Source organism: Onychostoma macrolepis, chromosome 22, assembly GCF_012432095.1.
Source record: "Onychostoma macrolepis isolate SWU-2019 chromosome 22, ASM1243209v1, whole genome shotgun sequence".
Taxonomy (NCBI): domain Eukaryota; kingdom Metazoa; phylum Chordata; class Actinopteri; order Cypriniformes; family Cyprinidae; genus Onychostoma; species Onychostoma macrolepis.
The window spans coordinates 9,186,185-9,204,807 of record NC_081176.1 but is presented as its reverse complement, the minus strand read 5'-3'; the positions used below and the strand labels follow the sequence as shown (position 1 = coordinate 9,204,807).

At 34.7% G+C, this 18,623-nt stretch overlaps 1 protein-coding gene across 1 annotated transcript; it reads left to right on the top strand.

Annotated features, from left to right (window-relative positions):
• Positions 1-279: 279 nt before the first annotated feature.
• irf6 (interferon regulatory factor 6) lies at positions 280-11,193 on the top strand. The gene is made up of 8 exons (XM_058760315.1): positions 280-550; positions 2,195-2,377; positions 2,459-2,654; positions 6,053-6,136; positions 6,213-6,437; positions 7,503-7,895; positions 9,335-9,456; positions 10,750-11,193. Exons 2-8 carry the CDS (start codon positions 2,204-2,206, stop codon positions 10,966-10,968), a joined length of 1,413 nt encoding a protein of 470 aa, XP_058616298.1. The 5' UTR covers positions 280-550; positions 2,195-2,203; the 3' UTR covers positions 10,969-11,193.
• Positions 11,194-18,623: the final 7,430 nt, after the last annotated feature.

The window sequence follows — 18,623 nt, the reverse complement described above, 5'->3', positions numbered from 1 at the left end:
AGATTACGATTTGCATTATTTTTTAGTTTAATTTTACTTTTAATCACCATTTTGGTCTTAGCACCTTCTTGCACTAAATAGATGTTGACAATAAAAATAAATCGACATTTGGAAGAATTTCTTATTTGTGAAAAATAGCTAAATATCACTTTTTGTAACGTTTTATTTTAGCGGAAGGATTTGATCCAGTCTGTGCTCAGTATAACTCATATAAAGCAAATCTTAAGGTAAACTATAAAAACAATCATCTTTTATCGGGAATAAGTGTGTGTGCTGTAGGTGAGCGCGCGCGCGTGCGTGCGTCGGTGAAAGGCGCGTGACGTCACGGCTGTACCTGAGTTTCGGCTGAAGGTGAAACTTTGGGGAAGAGATTGAAACACAACAGAAACGCGCTTCACTCGCTTTTCTCACGGCGAGACTCACTTAAATCTGATTAACGAGCGGTTTATGCGCTCTTAAATCAGGTTCATTCACAAAGCAGCGCGTTTTGGCGGTAAAGGCCTCAGGATTGCTGGGGTTTTCCTGCTTTGACGCTTCCTGAAACCCTCAGGTGAGACTCGTTAATATTTAAAACACATTTATATTCAACTTCTACACACTTTCACCCTCATTCCAGCAATATAGTACACTAGAATATGCTTTACTGTCGGAATTACATTGTTTTTATCGACGACGGGGAAGATTTACGTGATAGTATCGACTATCAAAGTCACCGGCTGTTTATTTACTCGATTTGTTGACTTATGACTATTGTTTCTGATCATACGTTGAATTAATGATCATATTAAGTCTAATTATTAATATGAGCTTCATCTGGTCTGGGTTTTCAATCAAGTTATGAAACTTAATTTTGGGTATTTAAAGTGCAGTTTATGCTTCTAATAATAATAAAAAAAATATTCAGTTTTATATTTGTTAATATACAATTGTTATTAATATTATACAATGTATTAGATATAACATCTAAAAATATTAATTTATTTGTTTTATTAAATATTAGTTTTGTAGTGTTTTCCTCCTTCAGAATGTGATGTTACTGTATTAATAGGAATGATTATATTACTATATTTATTATTAATATAATATTGCTAATAATATTAAAACATGTATTAAAAATAGAAACAGAGAATAAAATGTTATTCTTGTTACAAATATTAGTGTTTGTAGCCTGTTTGATTATTTTTAGCCTCATTTATGTGTTTTTCCTCTACAGAAAAAAAATAAATAAAAATAATTAAAAAATAAAAATAAATAAATGTGTGTGTGTGTGTGTGTATATATATATATATATATATATATATATATATATATATATATATATATATATATATATATATATATATATATATATATACTATTAATATATTTTTTGTAATTTTTCTAATTATAATAATTATAATGTATAAAATATATATGTAATATTTATTAATATAATTAAAATCTACTAAAATAAAACATTTTTTAAATATTTTTATGAAATATTTTTAGTGTTTGTAGGCTGAGTTTGATGATTTTTTTTGCCTCATTTGTGTTTTTCCTTCTGTACAAAAGGTCATCATGTTAATATGATATTGTAATGAATTATTATAATATTTGTTAATTAATATAACATAATTAATATCAAGTGTATTAAAATGAGAAAATACTTTTATTACAATTTTTAAAATTAAAATATTATTAGTGTTTTAGGCTCAGTTGTATTATTTTTAACCTCATCTATGTGTTTTTCCTCCTCCTGATTTTATTAATTATAAAACTATTATAAAAATATTGTTAATTTTTTAAATTAAAATATTAGTGTTTTAGGCTCAGTTTAATTTATTTTTAGCCTCATTTATGTATATTTAATTAATTATTATATATAATATTTAATTAATAGAACATTGTAATGAAAATAAAGTATATTAAAATACGAACTGATTAATTAAAAAAAATTTCATTAAATATCATTAGTGTTTTTAAGCTCAGTTTGATTATTTTTAGTCTCATTTATGCGTTTTTTCCTCATCTACAGATTTTGTTAATTTATTATAATATTATTTAAAAATTTGTTAAAGTAGTAAAATATGCATTAATTAATATAATAACATTATAAAATGTATTAAAAGTAAGAACATAGTGAATTGTTTTATTAATGTTGTAGGCTGAGTTTGATTATTCTCAGCCTCACTGATGCGCTCTTCCTCGTCTACAGAAGGCCGTGATGTCCTCTCATCCGCGGCGCGTGCGGCTGAAGCCCTGGCTGGTGTCTCAGGTGGATAACGGGACGTTTCCCGGTCTGGTGTGGCTGGACCGCGAGGCCAAACGCTTCCAGATCCCCTGGAAACACGCCACGCGCCACACGCCGCAGCAGGAGGAGGAGAACACCATCTTTAAGGTGAGAGAAGGAGATCCCGAGGCCCGGGGTAAGGCGGGTTCGGGACGGGACTGATCCGACCCATGTGTGTGTGTGTGTCAGGCCTGGGCCGTGGAGACGGGGAAGTATCAGGAAGGCGTGGACGAGCCGGATCCGGCCAAATGGAAAGCACAGCTGAGGTGCGCCCTCAACAAGAGCCGCGAGTTCAACCTCATCTACGACGGGACCAAAGAGGTTCCCATGAACCCGCTGAAGATCTACGACGTGTGTGATATCCCTCAGACCTCCAGCAACCCGGGTAACACACACACACGCACGTGCACACGTACAATTCACATTTCATCTCAACTCTGGAGGTTCTGGAATTATTCTTGCTCACATTTTACAGTTTCATAGTCATGCATTTTCTATACATTTTAAAATAATTTAAATAAAGTATACATTTTAGAATTGTTTGTTTAAATTAATAGTTAAAAAAATGTAAGAGTTAACAGGGAATGAGTCATTTTTTATTCATAAATTATATATTCCTCATATTCTGTACTTCATACTCTGCTAATGTCAGATATGCAATATGACAAAATATGAGCTGATGTTGGTTTAAATTTAAGAAATTAATCAACATTTAATAATTTAATTCTATGAATTGATTAAGTTGTGCTTTAACAAAATTAACAAAAGTGTTTGTTTTAGCCTGAAACAGTCAATTTTCAATTGTTAGAAAAATATGTCCTAATAATTACTTACTGTCTTAATAATTATTACAAATAAAATGTTATTAAAGTTATAAGGACTTAATCTAGTTTAGATGTAATTACTTATTAAAATACCCATTATTATTATTATTATTATTATTATTAAAACAAAATTATTTATATGCTGATTTACATTTGTTTAAAATTTAATACATTTTCATGTATTGACTTTATTCACATGCTAACAAAGTTATTAAAACTTGTGATACTGTTTTTGAAACATTATTACTTCATACCAGTAAAAGACTTGCGGTTATTAAAAGATAAATTGTATTTGCATAATTTCATTCTTAAAATTATTATTTTTATTTATTATTATTTTTAATTATTTATTTTCATCAGTTTTTATTATGTGGCATTTTACACAATTTTACAAATCGTATTAATACAAAAATAATAATTTTATTTCCAAAGATGATTGCTGAATTAAATATAAATTAGGGGTGTCAACATTAACGCGTTAATGCATGCGATTAATCAAAAAAATTTAACGCGTTAATATTTTTTTTAACGCAGATTAATCATTTGATGCGGTTTGGCCCCAACTAACCTGCCGCAGCGCGGAAGGTTATCTATCATTGTGTGATGAGGGTACAGCGAGCCAGTGTTGCCAGGGCAGTGGCACAAGTGGACTATTTTGGAAATACAGTTGCGGGAAAAATTACAGAGCCGTGGGTTGCGTTTTTTTGGGTTACTTTTTTAATGTACCGCGGCCGCCCAAGGTGTATATAGACAAATAAAAATAAAAATAGATCCTTTTACTAATGTGTATTATGTATCCCTGGCAACTTAAGAACGGAGAGGCGGTAACATCACAAACAATGTGAGTTTCAGCAGAGCAGCAGAAATAAACATGACAACAGCCACAATAGATTATATAAGATAATAAACACACGATTACGATAGATATGGTCTGTATGTGATTTGGAATGTGTACATCTGAAATGCTAATTTGTGCAGCGATGTAAAAGGTTATAAACAGGGGTGCACATAAGTGGTACGCAGGTCCGCATGCGTGACCAAAATGTAAAATGCGCTGTGAAAATAAGTTCTGACAGCGCATTTGCGTACCGACATGGTTGACAGCTGTTAATGCACAATTACCATTTTAGATCGACAAACTGTACTGTATAAGATTTCTATGCAAACTGAAAGCATAATCTAGGCTACCTGCTGCCGTTTTCAAAGCAAAACTGTCTGTGACATTTCATTCACTAACGCAATTCCATCAGCAGCACTAAACCTGGAAGCGCATAATACTTACTTGCCGGCAACCCGCCAAAATAAAAGCTCGCTGATTTTACGTTTGAAAATGATGAAAATAATGATAATAATATATTAACATTTTATTTTTAAGTTTACTATAAAATAATTGCATTTGTATGCTGTTTTTATTTTAAAATAAAATAGTATTATAACACTTGATTATTTAGTTTATTATTTTTTGTTATTTTTTTTATTTATATATATATATATGAAGTGCAATAATATTATTATCACTATTATTAATACATTTTTCCATGGCCTGTGTGAGGACCAAACCAAAACTGAGTTTTGAGTAAAAGTGTACTATTAATCTCATAAATTGTCTTATGTAGCATGATGCTAATGTTAGCTCTAATGCAGCTGCAGAACAGGTCCAATTCTTCTTCATAATGCATTTTGTCATAATACTTCACGTAAGGTCGCAAGAATTGTTTTGTTGTATTTATTTAGAAATACTTTTGATAATAGTTGGGTAAATGTATACTGGGATTGAAGCGATGTGGCTTGGTAAACGTTTTATTGCCAGTTTAAAGGCTGATAATGGCTGAATAAAAACAATGTCTCATATCTGGCGGAAGTGTGAAAGGTTCTGTTTTCTTAAACTAGTTTGTCATGCATTTCTTTTTCAACACATTTACAGGTAAATCCTAGTATTTTAAATTTGCGATTAATCATGATTAATCACAGTCCATGACTGTGATTAACACGATAACATTTTTTAATTGATTGACAGCACTAATATAAATGAAACATAATGGTGTGTGGCATTGTTTGAAACTTGATGTTGTTGTGTACTATTTAGGGATGCACCGATACCACTTTTTCCAGTACTCTCCCAATACCGATACCCGAATACCGATACCGATATTTTCATTGCATTTGTAAATTTTTTTAAATATTGGGTACAGAAACCAAAAGAGTATGTATAATGTTAGTTGGTTAACTTAATTTATCAAATAGATACAGTCAAACCAAAATTTATTCAGGCACCTTCAACATTTCTCACATTATCACAGTTTATTCGCTATAGTTTATGGTAGTAAAATATGACAAGAACTCAGAGTTAAACTGTGTCAGAACAAATTCAGCTCGACAATATCAGATAACTTTGATAGAAAGGTATGTGATGCATTACAATCAACCAAAATTATTCAGACAGCTGTTAGTATATTTACACAACTATCAATACTTTGTCAGGCCACCCTTAGCCTTAATGACAGCCTGTAGTCTCCTGGGCATGCTGTCAACCAGGTTCATGCAAACCTGAACTTCAATTTTCAAAATTTTAATAGCATATCGTGATTTTTTTTTTTTTAAATTTTGTCATTTCGCAGACGCTTTTATCCAAAGCGACTTACAGATGATGACAATAGAAGCAAACAAAAGAGCAACAACATGCAAGTGATTGTCTGCAAAAAAGAATTTAAATATTAGTATGAAAAAGATGAATTAATGAACGTCTAAATACTAATAATAACTCACTGAGGCGTTTCACGTGTAGAAGTTGATTTTATCATTTTATTCTTAAATTAATGGAAATAATTCATTTTTTTATTTCTAACATTTATACACAATTTTAGTAACAATACAAATTTTATTTCCCAAGATTCATTATTTCACACACTATTGTAAATACATAAGTATTCAGTATGTGAGTCTTTGATTGTGAACGCAGGTTCGGTTCCCACGTATGAGACGGACGGTGATGAAGATGATGTTCCTGACACTCCCGAGCCTCCTCCTCCGTACCCGCCTCACGGTACTGCGTCCCAGGATCCTCTCAGATTAAACCCTGCATGTGTTTGCTGTTGACTGAGTGTTGCTCTGGTGTGCAGGCATGAGCTCATCTCCGCTGGGTCCGGTCTGGACTCCTCCGGGCTCCGTGTCTCCCATGCAGCCGCCCAGCTGTCCTCCTCCCGCCGCTCCTCCCTCTGTGGAGGTGTGGCCCAAGAAAGAGCCGCTGGACGTGGAGATGCAGCCACCGCCCATGGAGATTCAGACACCCACGCCGCTGGAGGCCATGTTCGCCACGCCGGAGACCTGGATCAGCTCCCTGCCCAGTACACACCTCTCACACTCACACTCATACTCACACACACACTCACTCACTCACTCAACATACTAAACACACTCATACATACACACACTCACGCACACACATACAAAGAAAACTAGTAGATAGAATAGAAAAACAATATAGACAAGAAAACAATACACAGAAAGCTGGTGTTTTTTTTTAATAATGTGTAATGTGAAAATATATAAAATAACATGAAATTAGACCAGTTTAATTCAAAATTTCATCTTAAATATGAATTTCGGAAGATTGGAAGTAAATATGCAAATAATATTAATAATGACCAATTTTGAACATGTTTAATTAACAGTTTGATCTTAAATTATAATTGTTGTAAGATGAATTTGTCAACTGAACATGTCAAATTCATAATATATTTTCACGTTCAATATAGCAGTAAATCTTAATGGATCATTTATTAATTTAAAATGTAAAATTAATGTTAAAATTAATTAATTAAAATTAATGTAAAATTACAATAAATATGCTGAATTTGACAAGTTTATTTGATAAATACAAATTTTGGAAAATTGGAAAAAAGTGTGTAATTACCTTAATATGAATTAATTGGTCATTAAAAAGGAATTAGGTGAATGTGTTAAATATTAATTTAAAGGTTTTGAACATTTTAATTGACAATTTGATCTTTGACCTTTATTTTTGTTGTCAAATTAACAAGTTTTTATTTATATTTGATTTATATTTAGTAAAGTTTTTATTTATATTTTTTTGTTTACATAATATGTGTGTGCTGTGTATATTTATTATGCATATATAAATACACACACATACATGTATATATTTAAGAAAATTGTTACATTGATATATTAAATATACACAGTACACACACATATTATGTAAACAAAAACTTTATTTTGGATGCGATTAATCGTTTGATGGCACTAATGAAAAATATCAAATTTATTAATTCATGTGTTTATACAATTCAACAGGTTTAATTGATGAATAGACATCACATGTATGTTATTGTCTCTGTAACATAAGACCCTGCCGTATCTCACCCACAATGCCCTGTGTGTGTGTTTAGTGACGGATCTGGAGGTGCAGTTCTATTACCGCGGTAAGGAGGTGTGTCCACCGGTGATCGTCAGTAACCCGCAGGGCTGCCGTCTGTTCTACGGCGATCTGGGGCCCATCGTCAATCAGGAGGAGCTGTTCGGCCCCGTCAGTCTGGAGCAGGTGCGCTTCCCCTCCACCGAACACATCCCTAACGACAAGCAGCGAGTGTTCACGAGCCGCCTGCTGGACGTCATGGACCGCGGACTCATCCTGGAGGTGAGCGGGCACGACATCTACGCCGTGCGCCTCTGCCAGTGTAAGGTGTACTGGTCCGGCCCCTGCGCGCCCAACCCCAACACACCCAACCTGATCGAGCGCCAGCACAAGGTCAAGCTCTTCTGCCTCGAGTCCTTCCTCAGTGGTGAGTGATCGCAGTCACATGACACCGGAGGAGGAACTCATTTTCTCCCAAATTCTGTTTTTTTCCATTTTAATTTTTCTCAACTTTTTTTTTTTTTTTAATGGTTAAATAAAACTTTATTAATCAAAAGCGTGTCTAATTAATTAAAATAATGAAAATTATACAATTCAGCTTTTACAATTTAATTACAAGGTGTCTTTTAGGTCATATTAGATTTCCACATGGATATTTATTAAAAGGTGAAGAACCACCATCATGCCTTACTTGCCAAACTGAAATGACTGTGAAGCATATTTTATTGGATTGTACTGTTTTTAATGTAAATAGACAACGGTTTTATTCAGAGGTGTGTTTAGCTGATTTATTTAAAAATGTATCACCTGAATGCATTTTTTGAAATTTGTCTAGTATACATCTTAAATGTCTTAATAACCTTTTGTTAATTGTATACCTTGTATAATTTATTCAGAGATCGCCGTGAAAATAGCCTTGATGCTGGCACGGTGTTAAAAAGTGAATAAATAAATAAATTAACAAAAATTAAGCTAAAAATTAAGAGATAAGTTTAACAACTACAAGTTTAACAAAAATTAAATGTTCAAAACCCTATGAAATGTTCAATTTCATTTCTCACCTTATGTTTTATTGTTACCATATTCTGGGTTTTAGCTTGGCTAATTATTTGAATGCATAAAAACAACTTATATTTATTCTTACTAGTAGCCTTATGATTTTTTTTTCTTCAGAAATACTGTTTAATCTAATGAAGGCATACTACATTAATTTATTTTAATTAATGACAATTAAATTGAAATGAAAATAGTATATATTATATTATTCATTTAGAATCATAATTACTTGTTTGACAATCAATTATCTGCACAAAATGTATACTTGTGACAGGCGATATATTATATTACGTTATAAATAAGTAATTCTATAAATATTATACATTTTCCCAGCATAAAAGTAGATCATATGGGCCTGTTATTATTTGTAGTATATTAGTTAAAATAAAGACAAAACAACAAAACACTTATATGACAGTTAATTGTTAAAATAAAGTTTATATACAGTATATAAAGTGTAAATAAAAAGTGACGTGAACAAAACAAATTAAATTGGTAATTATTTGTGACAATGAATCATCAGCATGAAATGCATTATGACAAGCTTATATTATAAATTCTATCAAGTTTATTAACTTTGACCGCATTGAAGTAAATCATATGTGACTGTTTTATTTTTATTGCATATGATTCCAGGTAACAGAAATAGATCATTATTTCTGCGACAATCATCAGCACAAAACTCATGCTTGTGACAGGCTGTTGTATTATACTATAAATTATATAAATATTTTCACATTAAATCATACTTGTGAAAAAAAAAAAAAAAAAACGTTTGTGTGATTAATAGTGTTGTGTGTGTGTGTGCAGGTGTGATCGCTCATCAGCGTGGTATGCTGTCGTCTGAGTCTCCGCTCTTCGACATTCATCTGTGTTTCGGTGAGGAGTGGCCCGACGGCAGACCCCGCGAACGCAAACTCATCATGGTGCAGGTCAGACGCTTCGCCAAATACAGGAAATATAAACAAATAGACATATGCATGCATGGACGACTTTCTGTTAAAGATGTTAGGGAATGAATTATGAACTTGCAAATAAATAAAATAACATGCAAATATGGAGGATGATGTTTAGGGAATGAATTATGAACTCAAAAATAAAGAAATAAAAATATCAATTTATAACTAAAAAACACATATGGAGGACTTTGTATTAAATGTATTTGGGAATTAATTGTGAACTTTAAAATATAAATAAATCATTAATATTAAATACGAATAAATATAAATGAGTGAATAAAATAAGTTACGAGGAGGACTTTGTATTAAATAGATTAGGGATTAAATTATGAACTTAAAAGTATAAGTAAACGTAAAAAAATAAATAAATACATGTGAATAAATTAATTAATAAAAATTTTGTATTAAATATTTTAGGAAATTAAGAACTTATAAAGAAATGAAAAAAAATAGCATAATGTAAATTAAATACTTAAATAACAATAAAAATATAAATCAAATGTCACAAAAGAGTTTTTCTTTAAACCCCACGTTGTACAGCTATCCATAATAATTTGAGGTTTTTAGCCGATAATAACTAGAAATTATACAGCTATAATATACTTCATTTTCATATTTTATCACTTTTTAAAATGTATTATATATTATTACTCTTTATTTTGATACTTAAAATTAAAAAGAAATGTAAAATTGTTAAAATGGTTTCAAATTAAAATTTGATGAACCTATAACTATCTTTGTATTACCAATCAAGTAAAATATGATTGATCATGTCGAATTAACATCAACTAAAATGCAAATGATGTTTTTATAATAAATAGAAAAGAATGAATTGATATCGGTTGTTTTTACCAAATGAAATAGTCCCACTTTGATGCTGCCACCCACCAAATAAATACATAAATGGTAACACTTTACAATAAGGTTCATTAGTTAACAACATTAGTTAACATGAACGAAGAATGAACAATACTTCTACAGCATTTATTAATCCTAATTAATGTTAATTTCAGCATTTACTAATGCATTACTAAAATCTCAATATGTGTTTGTTAATGCACTGTGAACTAACAATGAACAACTGTATTTGAAGCATGTACAAAGATGTTGTTCATATAAAATAAACTGATATTGGTTGTTTTTACCAAATTAAAAATAGCTCATCTTTGCTGTGCTGCATAAGTTATGCAGATGTTAACTGATGGATCAATCAGAAGCGTCTGTGGGCGGGGCTTGTTCACTCAGAGTGTGTGTGTGTGTGCGCAGGTGGTGCCGGTGGTGGCGCGGATGATCAGCGAGATGTTCTCGGGCGACTGCACGCGCTCCTTCGACAGCGGCAGCGTGCGGCTGCAGATCTCCATCCCAGACATCAAGGACAACATCGTGACGCACCTGAAGCAGCTGTACCGGCTCCTGCAGACGCACCAGGGGCAGGAGAACTGGCCGCTGCCGCCCAGCATGCAGCTCCCGCACACTCAGCACTGACGCAGGTGACTGCTTTTATCAGCCGCTGCTTCTGACGTCTGAGGTTTTAGCTGCACTTTTACTGCAGACGTATGTTACGCGTGTGATCGGCTTTCTCACACCTTTCTCGGATCTCATATCTCGTATGTTTTTAACTGCATCATGTGTTTGACAGCTCCTAAAATGTAGATTTGTTTATTAATGTTGTATGGATTTATCAAATAAAAAGAGAAAAACAGAAACTGACTGAGAGTTTTTGTTCTTTCTTTGTTATTCAGTGTACTTTAGTTCTTCTTTGTTTTTGTTTGTGAGTTTAGTATATGTATTGATATGTATCAAAATGTGTATCGAAAAAGTTAAAGTTGTCCAACGCGTTTTGGTTTCAGGACAACTTTGAAAGGTTTAGATCCATTTCAAATGTTGACTAATATGTGTGTATGTACAGTGTGTATATATATGTATGTATATGTTCATTGTTGTGAAGATATTTTAAACAAGTTATATCAAAATAAATAATGTATGTTAAATTACAATATTTATGCATAAGTGATTTTAGATTAGATTCAACTTTGTAATTGTGCAGAGTACAAGTACAGAGCCAATGAAATGCAGTTAGCATCTAACCAGAAGTGCAAATAACAAAGTATAGAAATAAATATAAAATATGTGTATATAGATTAAGCTTTATGACATATAGTGCAAGTTATGAGGTAGAGGGGGAGAGACTAGCTCAGTGCAAATTACTGTACATACAACTTGGGTTGCAAGGACTTATAAACAGAAGCTGCATTATACAGTGGGGCAAAAGAGTATTTAGTCAGCCACCAATTGTGCAAGTTCTCCCACTTAAAAAGATGAGAGAGGCCTGTAATTTTCATCATAGGTATACCTCAACTATGAGAGACAAAATGAGAAAAAACAATTCAGAAAATCACATTGTAGGATTTTTAAAGAATTAATTGGTCAATTCCTCGGTAAAATAAGTATTTGGTCACCTACAAACAAGCAAGATTTCTGGCTCTCACAGACCTGTAACTTCTTTAAGAGGCTCCTCTGTCCTCCACTCGTTACCTGTATTAATGGCATCTGTTTGAACTCGTTATCAGTGTTAAAAGATAACTGTCCACAACCTCAAACAGTCCAACTCCAAACTCCACCATGGCCAAGACCAAAGAGCTGTCAAAGGACACCAGAAACAAAATTGTAGACCTGCACCAGGCTGGGAAGACTGAATCTGCAATAGGTAAGCAGCTTGGTGTGAAGAAATCAACTGTGGGAGCAATTATTAGAAAATGGAAGACATACAAGACCACTGATAATCTCCCTCGATCTGGGGCTCCACGCAAGATCTCACCCTGATCTCACCACTGAGCAAAAATCCCAGAACCACACGGTGGGACCTAGTGAATGACCTGCAGAGAGCTGGGACCAAAGGAACAAAGACTACCATCAGTCACACACTGCACCGCCAGGGACTCAAATCCTGCAGTGCCAGACGTGTCCCCCTGCTTAAGCCAGTACATGTCCGGCCTGTCTGAAGTTTGCTAGAGAGCATTTGGATGATCCAGAAGAGGATTGGGAGAATGTCATATGGTCAGATGAAACCAAAATATAACTTTTTGGTAAAAACTCAACTTGTCATGTTTGGAGGAGAAAGAATGCTGAGTTGCATCCAAAGAACACCATACCTACTGTGAAGCATGGGGTGGAAACATCATGCTTTGGGGCTGTTTTTCTGCAAAGGGACCAGGACGACTGATCCGTGTAAACGAAAGAATGAATGGGGCCATGTATCGTGAGATTTTGAGTGAAAACCTCCTTCCATCAGCAAGGGCATTGAAGATGAAACATGGCTGGGTCTTTCAGCATGACAATGATCCCAAACACACCGCCCGGGCAACGAAGGAGTGGCTTCGTAAGAAGACTTTCAAGGTCCTGGTGTGGCCTAGCCAGTCTCCAGATCAAAATCTTGAAAGTCTGTGTTGCCCAGCGACAGCCCCAAAACATTACTGCTCTAGAGGAGATCTGCATGGAGGAATGGGCCAAAATACCAGCAACAGTGTGTGCAAAGGGTATATAACAAAGTATTGAGATGAAATTTTGTTATTGACCAAATATTTATTTTCCACCATAATTTGCAAATAAATTCTTTAAAAATCCTACAATGTGATTTTCTGGATTTTTTTTTTCTCATTTTGTCTCTCATAGTTGAGGTATACCTATGATGAAAATTACAGGCCTCTCTCATCTTTTTAAGTGGGAGAACTTGCACAATTGGTGGCTGACTAAATACTTTTTTGCCCCACTGTATACAGTGGGTACGGAAAGTATTCAGACCCCCTTACATTTTTCACTCTTTGCTAAACTCATTTAAGTTCTTTTTTTTTCTCATTAATGTACACACAGCACCCCATATTGACAGAAAAACACAGAATTGTTGACATTTTTGCAGATTTATTAAAAAAGAAAAACTGAAATATCACATGGTCCTAAGTATTCAGACCCTTTGCTGTGACACTCATATATTTAACTCAGGTGCTGTCCATTTCTTCTGATCATCCTTGAGATGGTTCTACACCTTCATTTGAGTCCAGCTGTGTTTGATTATACTGATTGGACTTGATTAGGAAAGCCACACACCTGCCTATATAAGACCTTACAGCTCACAGTGCATGTCAGAGCAAATGAGAATCATGAGGTCAAAGGAACTGCCTGAAGAGCTCAGAGACAGAATTGTGGCAAGGCACAGATCTGGCCAAGGTTGTAAAAAAATTTCTGCTGCACTTAAGGTTCCTAAGAGCACAGTGACCTCCATAATACTTAAATGGAAGACGTTTGGGACGACCAGAACCCTTCCTAGAGCTGGCCGTCCGGCCAAACTGAGCTATCGGGGGAGAAGAGCCTTGGTGAGAGAGGTAAAGAAAAACCCAAAGATCACTGTGGCTGAGCTCCAGAGATGCAGTCGGGAGATGGGAGAAAGTTGTAGAAAGTCAACCATCACTGCAGCCCTCCATCAGTCGGGGCTTTATGGCAGAGTGGCCCGACGGAAGCCTCTCCTCAGTGCAACACCTGAATAAGATTCTCTGGTCTGATGAGACCAAGATAGAACCTTTTGGCCTTAATTCTAAGCGGTATGTGTGGAGAAAACCAGGCACTGCTCATCACCTGTCCAATACAGTCCCAACAGTGAAGCATGGTGGTGGCAGCATCATGCTGTGGGGGTGTTTTTCAGCTGCAGGGACAGGACGACTGGTTGCAATCAAAGGAAAGATGAATGCGGCCAAGTACAGGGATATCCTGGACGAACACCTTCTCCAGAGTGCTCAGGACCTCAGACTGGGCCGAAGGTTTACAACAAGACAATGACCCTAAGCACACAGCTAAAATAACAAAGGAGTGGCTTCACAACAACTCCGTGACTGTTCTTGAATGGCCCAGTTGAGCATCTCTGGAGAGACCTAAAAATGGCTGTCCACCAACGTTTACCATCCAACCTGACAGAACTGGAGAGGATCTGCAAGGAGGAATGGCAGAGGATCCCCAAATCCAGGTGTGAAAAACTTGTTGCATCTTTCCCAAAAAGACTCATGGCTGTATTAGATCAAAAGGGTGCTTCTACTAAATACTGAGCAAAGGGTCTGAATACATAGGACCATGTGATATTTACATTTTTCTTTTTTAATAAATCTGCAAAAATGTCAACAATTCTGTGTTTTTCTGTCAATATGGGGTGCTGTGTGTACATTAATGAGGAAAAAATTAACTTAAATGATTTTAGCAAATGGCTGCAATATAACAAAGAGTGAAATTTAAGGGGTCTGAATACTTTCCGTACCCAATGTATATGCATACTATATATATATATATATATATATATATATATATGTATGTGTGTATGAATATTCAAAATATACAATACATATTTATGTATACTTTAATGTAATCTAAATATTACACTTCATCTATATTAAACGAGTTATATGTATTACATTTTGATATTTAAATATGACTTATCTAAATATGCAATATAATATTACATGTTGTTTTAAAATGTATATCAAATAAATTACATTTGCTATATAATATCTAAAAGGTACAATTCATGTTTTAAACACCTACTGAATAACTGCATATATATATATATATATATATATATATATATACATACAGTCCTGGCCAAAAATATTGGCACCCTTGCAATTCTGTCAGAAAATGCAACCCTTCTCTCAGAAAATTGTTGCAGTTGCAAATGTTTTGGTACTCCCGTTTATTTTTTTTGTCTGCATTGGAACAACATGCGCACACAAAAAAAACAGAAGAAAAGTCAAATCTAATACAATTCCACACGGAACCCAAAACAATGCACTGGACAAAATTATTGGCACTCTTAACGTAATATTTGGTAGCACCCTCTTTGGAAAAAATAACTGAAATCAGTCGCTTCCTGTAACCATGAATGAGTTTCTTACACCTCTCTGCTGGAATTTTGGACCACTCTTCTTTACAAACTGCTCCAGGTCATTCAGATTTGAAGGATGCCTTCTCCAGCTGCTGTTTTGAGATCTCTCCACAGGTGTTCTCTGGGATTCAGATCTGGACTCATTGCTGGCCATTTCAGAACTCTCCAGCGCTTTGTTTGTAACCATTTCTGAGTGCTTTTTGAAGTGTGTTTGGTCATTGTCCTGCTGGAAGACCCATGACCTCTGGTGGAGAGGCAGCTTTCTGACACTGGCCACTACGCTGCGCCCCAACATTCTTTGGTAATCATCAGATTTCATGAGACCGTTCACACAGTCAAGGCATCCAGTGCCAGAAGCAGCAAAGCAACCCCAAAACACCTTTGAACCTCCACCATGTTTGACTGTAGGGACTGTGTTCTTTTCTTTGAAGGCCTCATTTCTTTTTCTGTAAACAGTGCCATGATGTCCTTTACCAAAAAGCTCTACTTTTGTCTCATCTGTCCACAGTATGTCCTCCCAGAAGGATTGTGGTTTTGTCTCATGTTTTGGCAAACTCCAGTCTTGCTTTTTTATGCCGTGGTGTCCTCCTGGGTCTCTTACCATAACGTCCCTTTTCATTCAGATGGCGACAGATAGTGCGAGCTAATGCCGTTGTACCCTGTATCTGCAGATCAGCTTAAAAATTTGTTTGGAAGTTAATCAGGATTTTTTATCCACCATTCGAACAATCCTTGGTTGTAATTTTTCATTAATTTTGCTCTTCCGTCCACGTGCATGGAGGTTAGCTACAGTGCCATGGGCTGTAAACCTCTTGATGATATTGCGCACAGTGGATACAGGAACATTAAGATCTCTGGAGATGGACTTGTAGCATTGAGACTGTCCATGTTTTTCCACAATTTTTTCTCTCAAATCCACAGACAACTCTTTACACTTCTTTCTTTTCTCTATGATCAATGTGACACACAACACAAAGGTTGAGTCAACTTTTCTTCACTTTAACTGGTTGCAAGTGTGATTACTATATTGCCCACACCTGTTACTTGCCACATGTGTGTCTAAATACAAATTACAGGAGCATCACATGCTTGAAAAGCAATTATTTCTTACAATTTTGACAAGGTGCCAATAATTTTGTCCAGTCCATTTTTGAGTTCTGTGTGAAATTATCAATTTTGACTTCTCTTCTCTTTTTTTTTTTTGTTGCAGTTGTAACACCTCATTTCTTTAAAGCTGTTACTCTGAGGGGTTCAACTGATTTTTGACATGCACTGATTTGAAATACTCTTCACAACACAAATAATCTTATAATTCTAATTTATTCTTCCCACAAATGTATATATATATATACACCCACACAGGTGCAAAACCCAACAAATAAACCATGCATCAATTTATGTGTACTTTGTCTTCTAACTGAGTCAATGAAGTGAAAGCTTATCATTCCTGTACAGATGATGTACGAAAAGTGATGATAGATGAGGCAATGTTTAAAGCCACAAAGATACTTTGAGTGCGATGCAATGTTATGGATCCTATAAAACCTCCGTGTCGTTGGCGTTCTGCGTGTCGCGTTGGATGACCACTGCGTGGGCCTTCGTCGTAGCCACTACCTCTCGTATGCAGCGGTGATTAAAGATGCAGCCGATCAATGACACATGAAGAAAGAAATAGTGCGAAGAATAGACAGGTGTAGACATAGGCATTTAAAGTCCTTTAGCTGAGCAGAAACTCCAAGAGTTCTCAACTAAGGACTTTAGGTAGTAGTTTTGGGTTACTTGCAACTGTTTGCATAACTGATCCATGAGATTTGAGGTGAATTGAGTGCCTCTATCGGAAACTATGAAAGCTGGTGTTCCCCACCTGGTAAATATCTCTTCGATGAGAATACGAACGATGGAGGTAGATTTGGCAGATCTCATGGGGAAAACCTCTACCTACTTGGAGAAATAGTCTACCACAACTAGAAGATATCGATTTTGGCGGGTACTCCATGGGAACGGTCCCATAATGTCCATGCCGAGCATGTATCCAGGCTCAAAGATGGGCACGCTTTGAAGACCTCCTGCTGGCTTCAGGTTTGTGGGCTTATGCTGCTGACATTTTCAACAGCCTAGCAAGCAGGTAGCATGAGCTCAACCAAATGGTTTCCCTCTACCAAAAAAAACTGACTTTACTGCTTTCGAGCTTATATGTCCGGTTACCTCCAGGCTGCTCCTAGTGGTACTACATGTGTATTAAATACAAACCCTGTGGAATCAATGAGAATAAAGAAACTAAAGTAAAACCAAGTAACGTTTTGTTCGTTACACAGTGCAAACAAAAACAATAAGCACACGAATACCAAAATATTTGCAATTGGAACAATTTTCTGAGAGAAGTGATGCATTTTCTGACAGAATTGCAAGGGTGCCGATATTTTTGGCCATGACTATAATATATATATATGTGTGTATAATATATTAAAACGAATAAAAAACAATATCTTGTATATGTACACAATATCACTAAATAAGTTATTAAATCAATGACAAAATATAATTTATAATATAATTTATTTAATATGTAATATCTAAATAGTTCCTCTGTTAAACAAGTTATAAGTATTGACACGTATTTAGATATTAATTGTTTAATACAATATCTAGATTTAATAACATTTTATTACGTTATGTCAAAATATGTATATTAAACAAGGTATACCAAACATATATTACAATATTTACCTGTATGCTATATGTGAATATATTTTTTATGTAATATTTGGACAAATTATATTAAGTTGTCAAAATAAAATGGACTATTTCGATTAATTTCTAAATATTACCTTAAACAAGTTATTTTAGGTTAATATAATAAACTAAGTCATCAGATATTTGGACTTCTATGAGCTGATCTAACATCATGTAGATTTGTGAATAATTTATCAAACAATAAGAAAAGCCCAAGTTTTTGTTGTTTCAGGCTGGTTTTCTCATCTGATATGATTCGCTTCTGGTTAATGTGAAACCGAGATATCGATTGAGCTCAGACAGTATCAAACTGAATTGCTCATTTATTAAATGTGAGACATTAAAACTCTTGTTATCTAGAGCTGATGGTCATTCTGGAGGTAATTGCTGCTCGAGGCGTGTTTATCTGTAGGTGTTATGTGTTATTTCTCCACCCATCTGAGCTTCTCCTTTAAGATGCAATAGACTTTGACCTCAGGAGTGG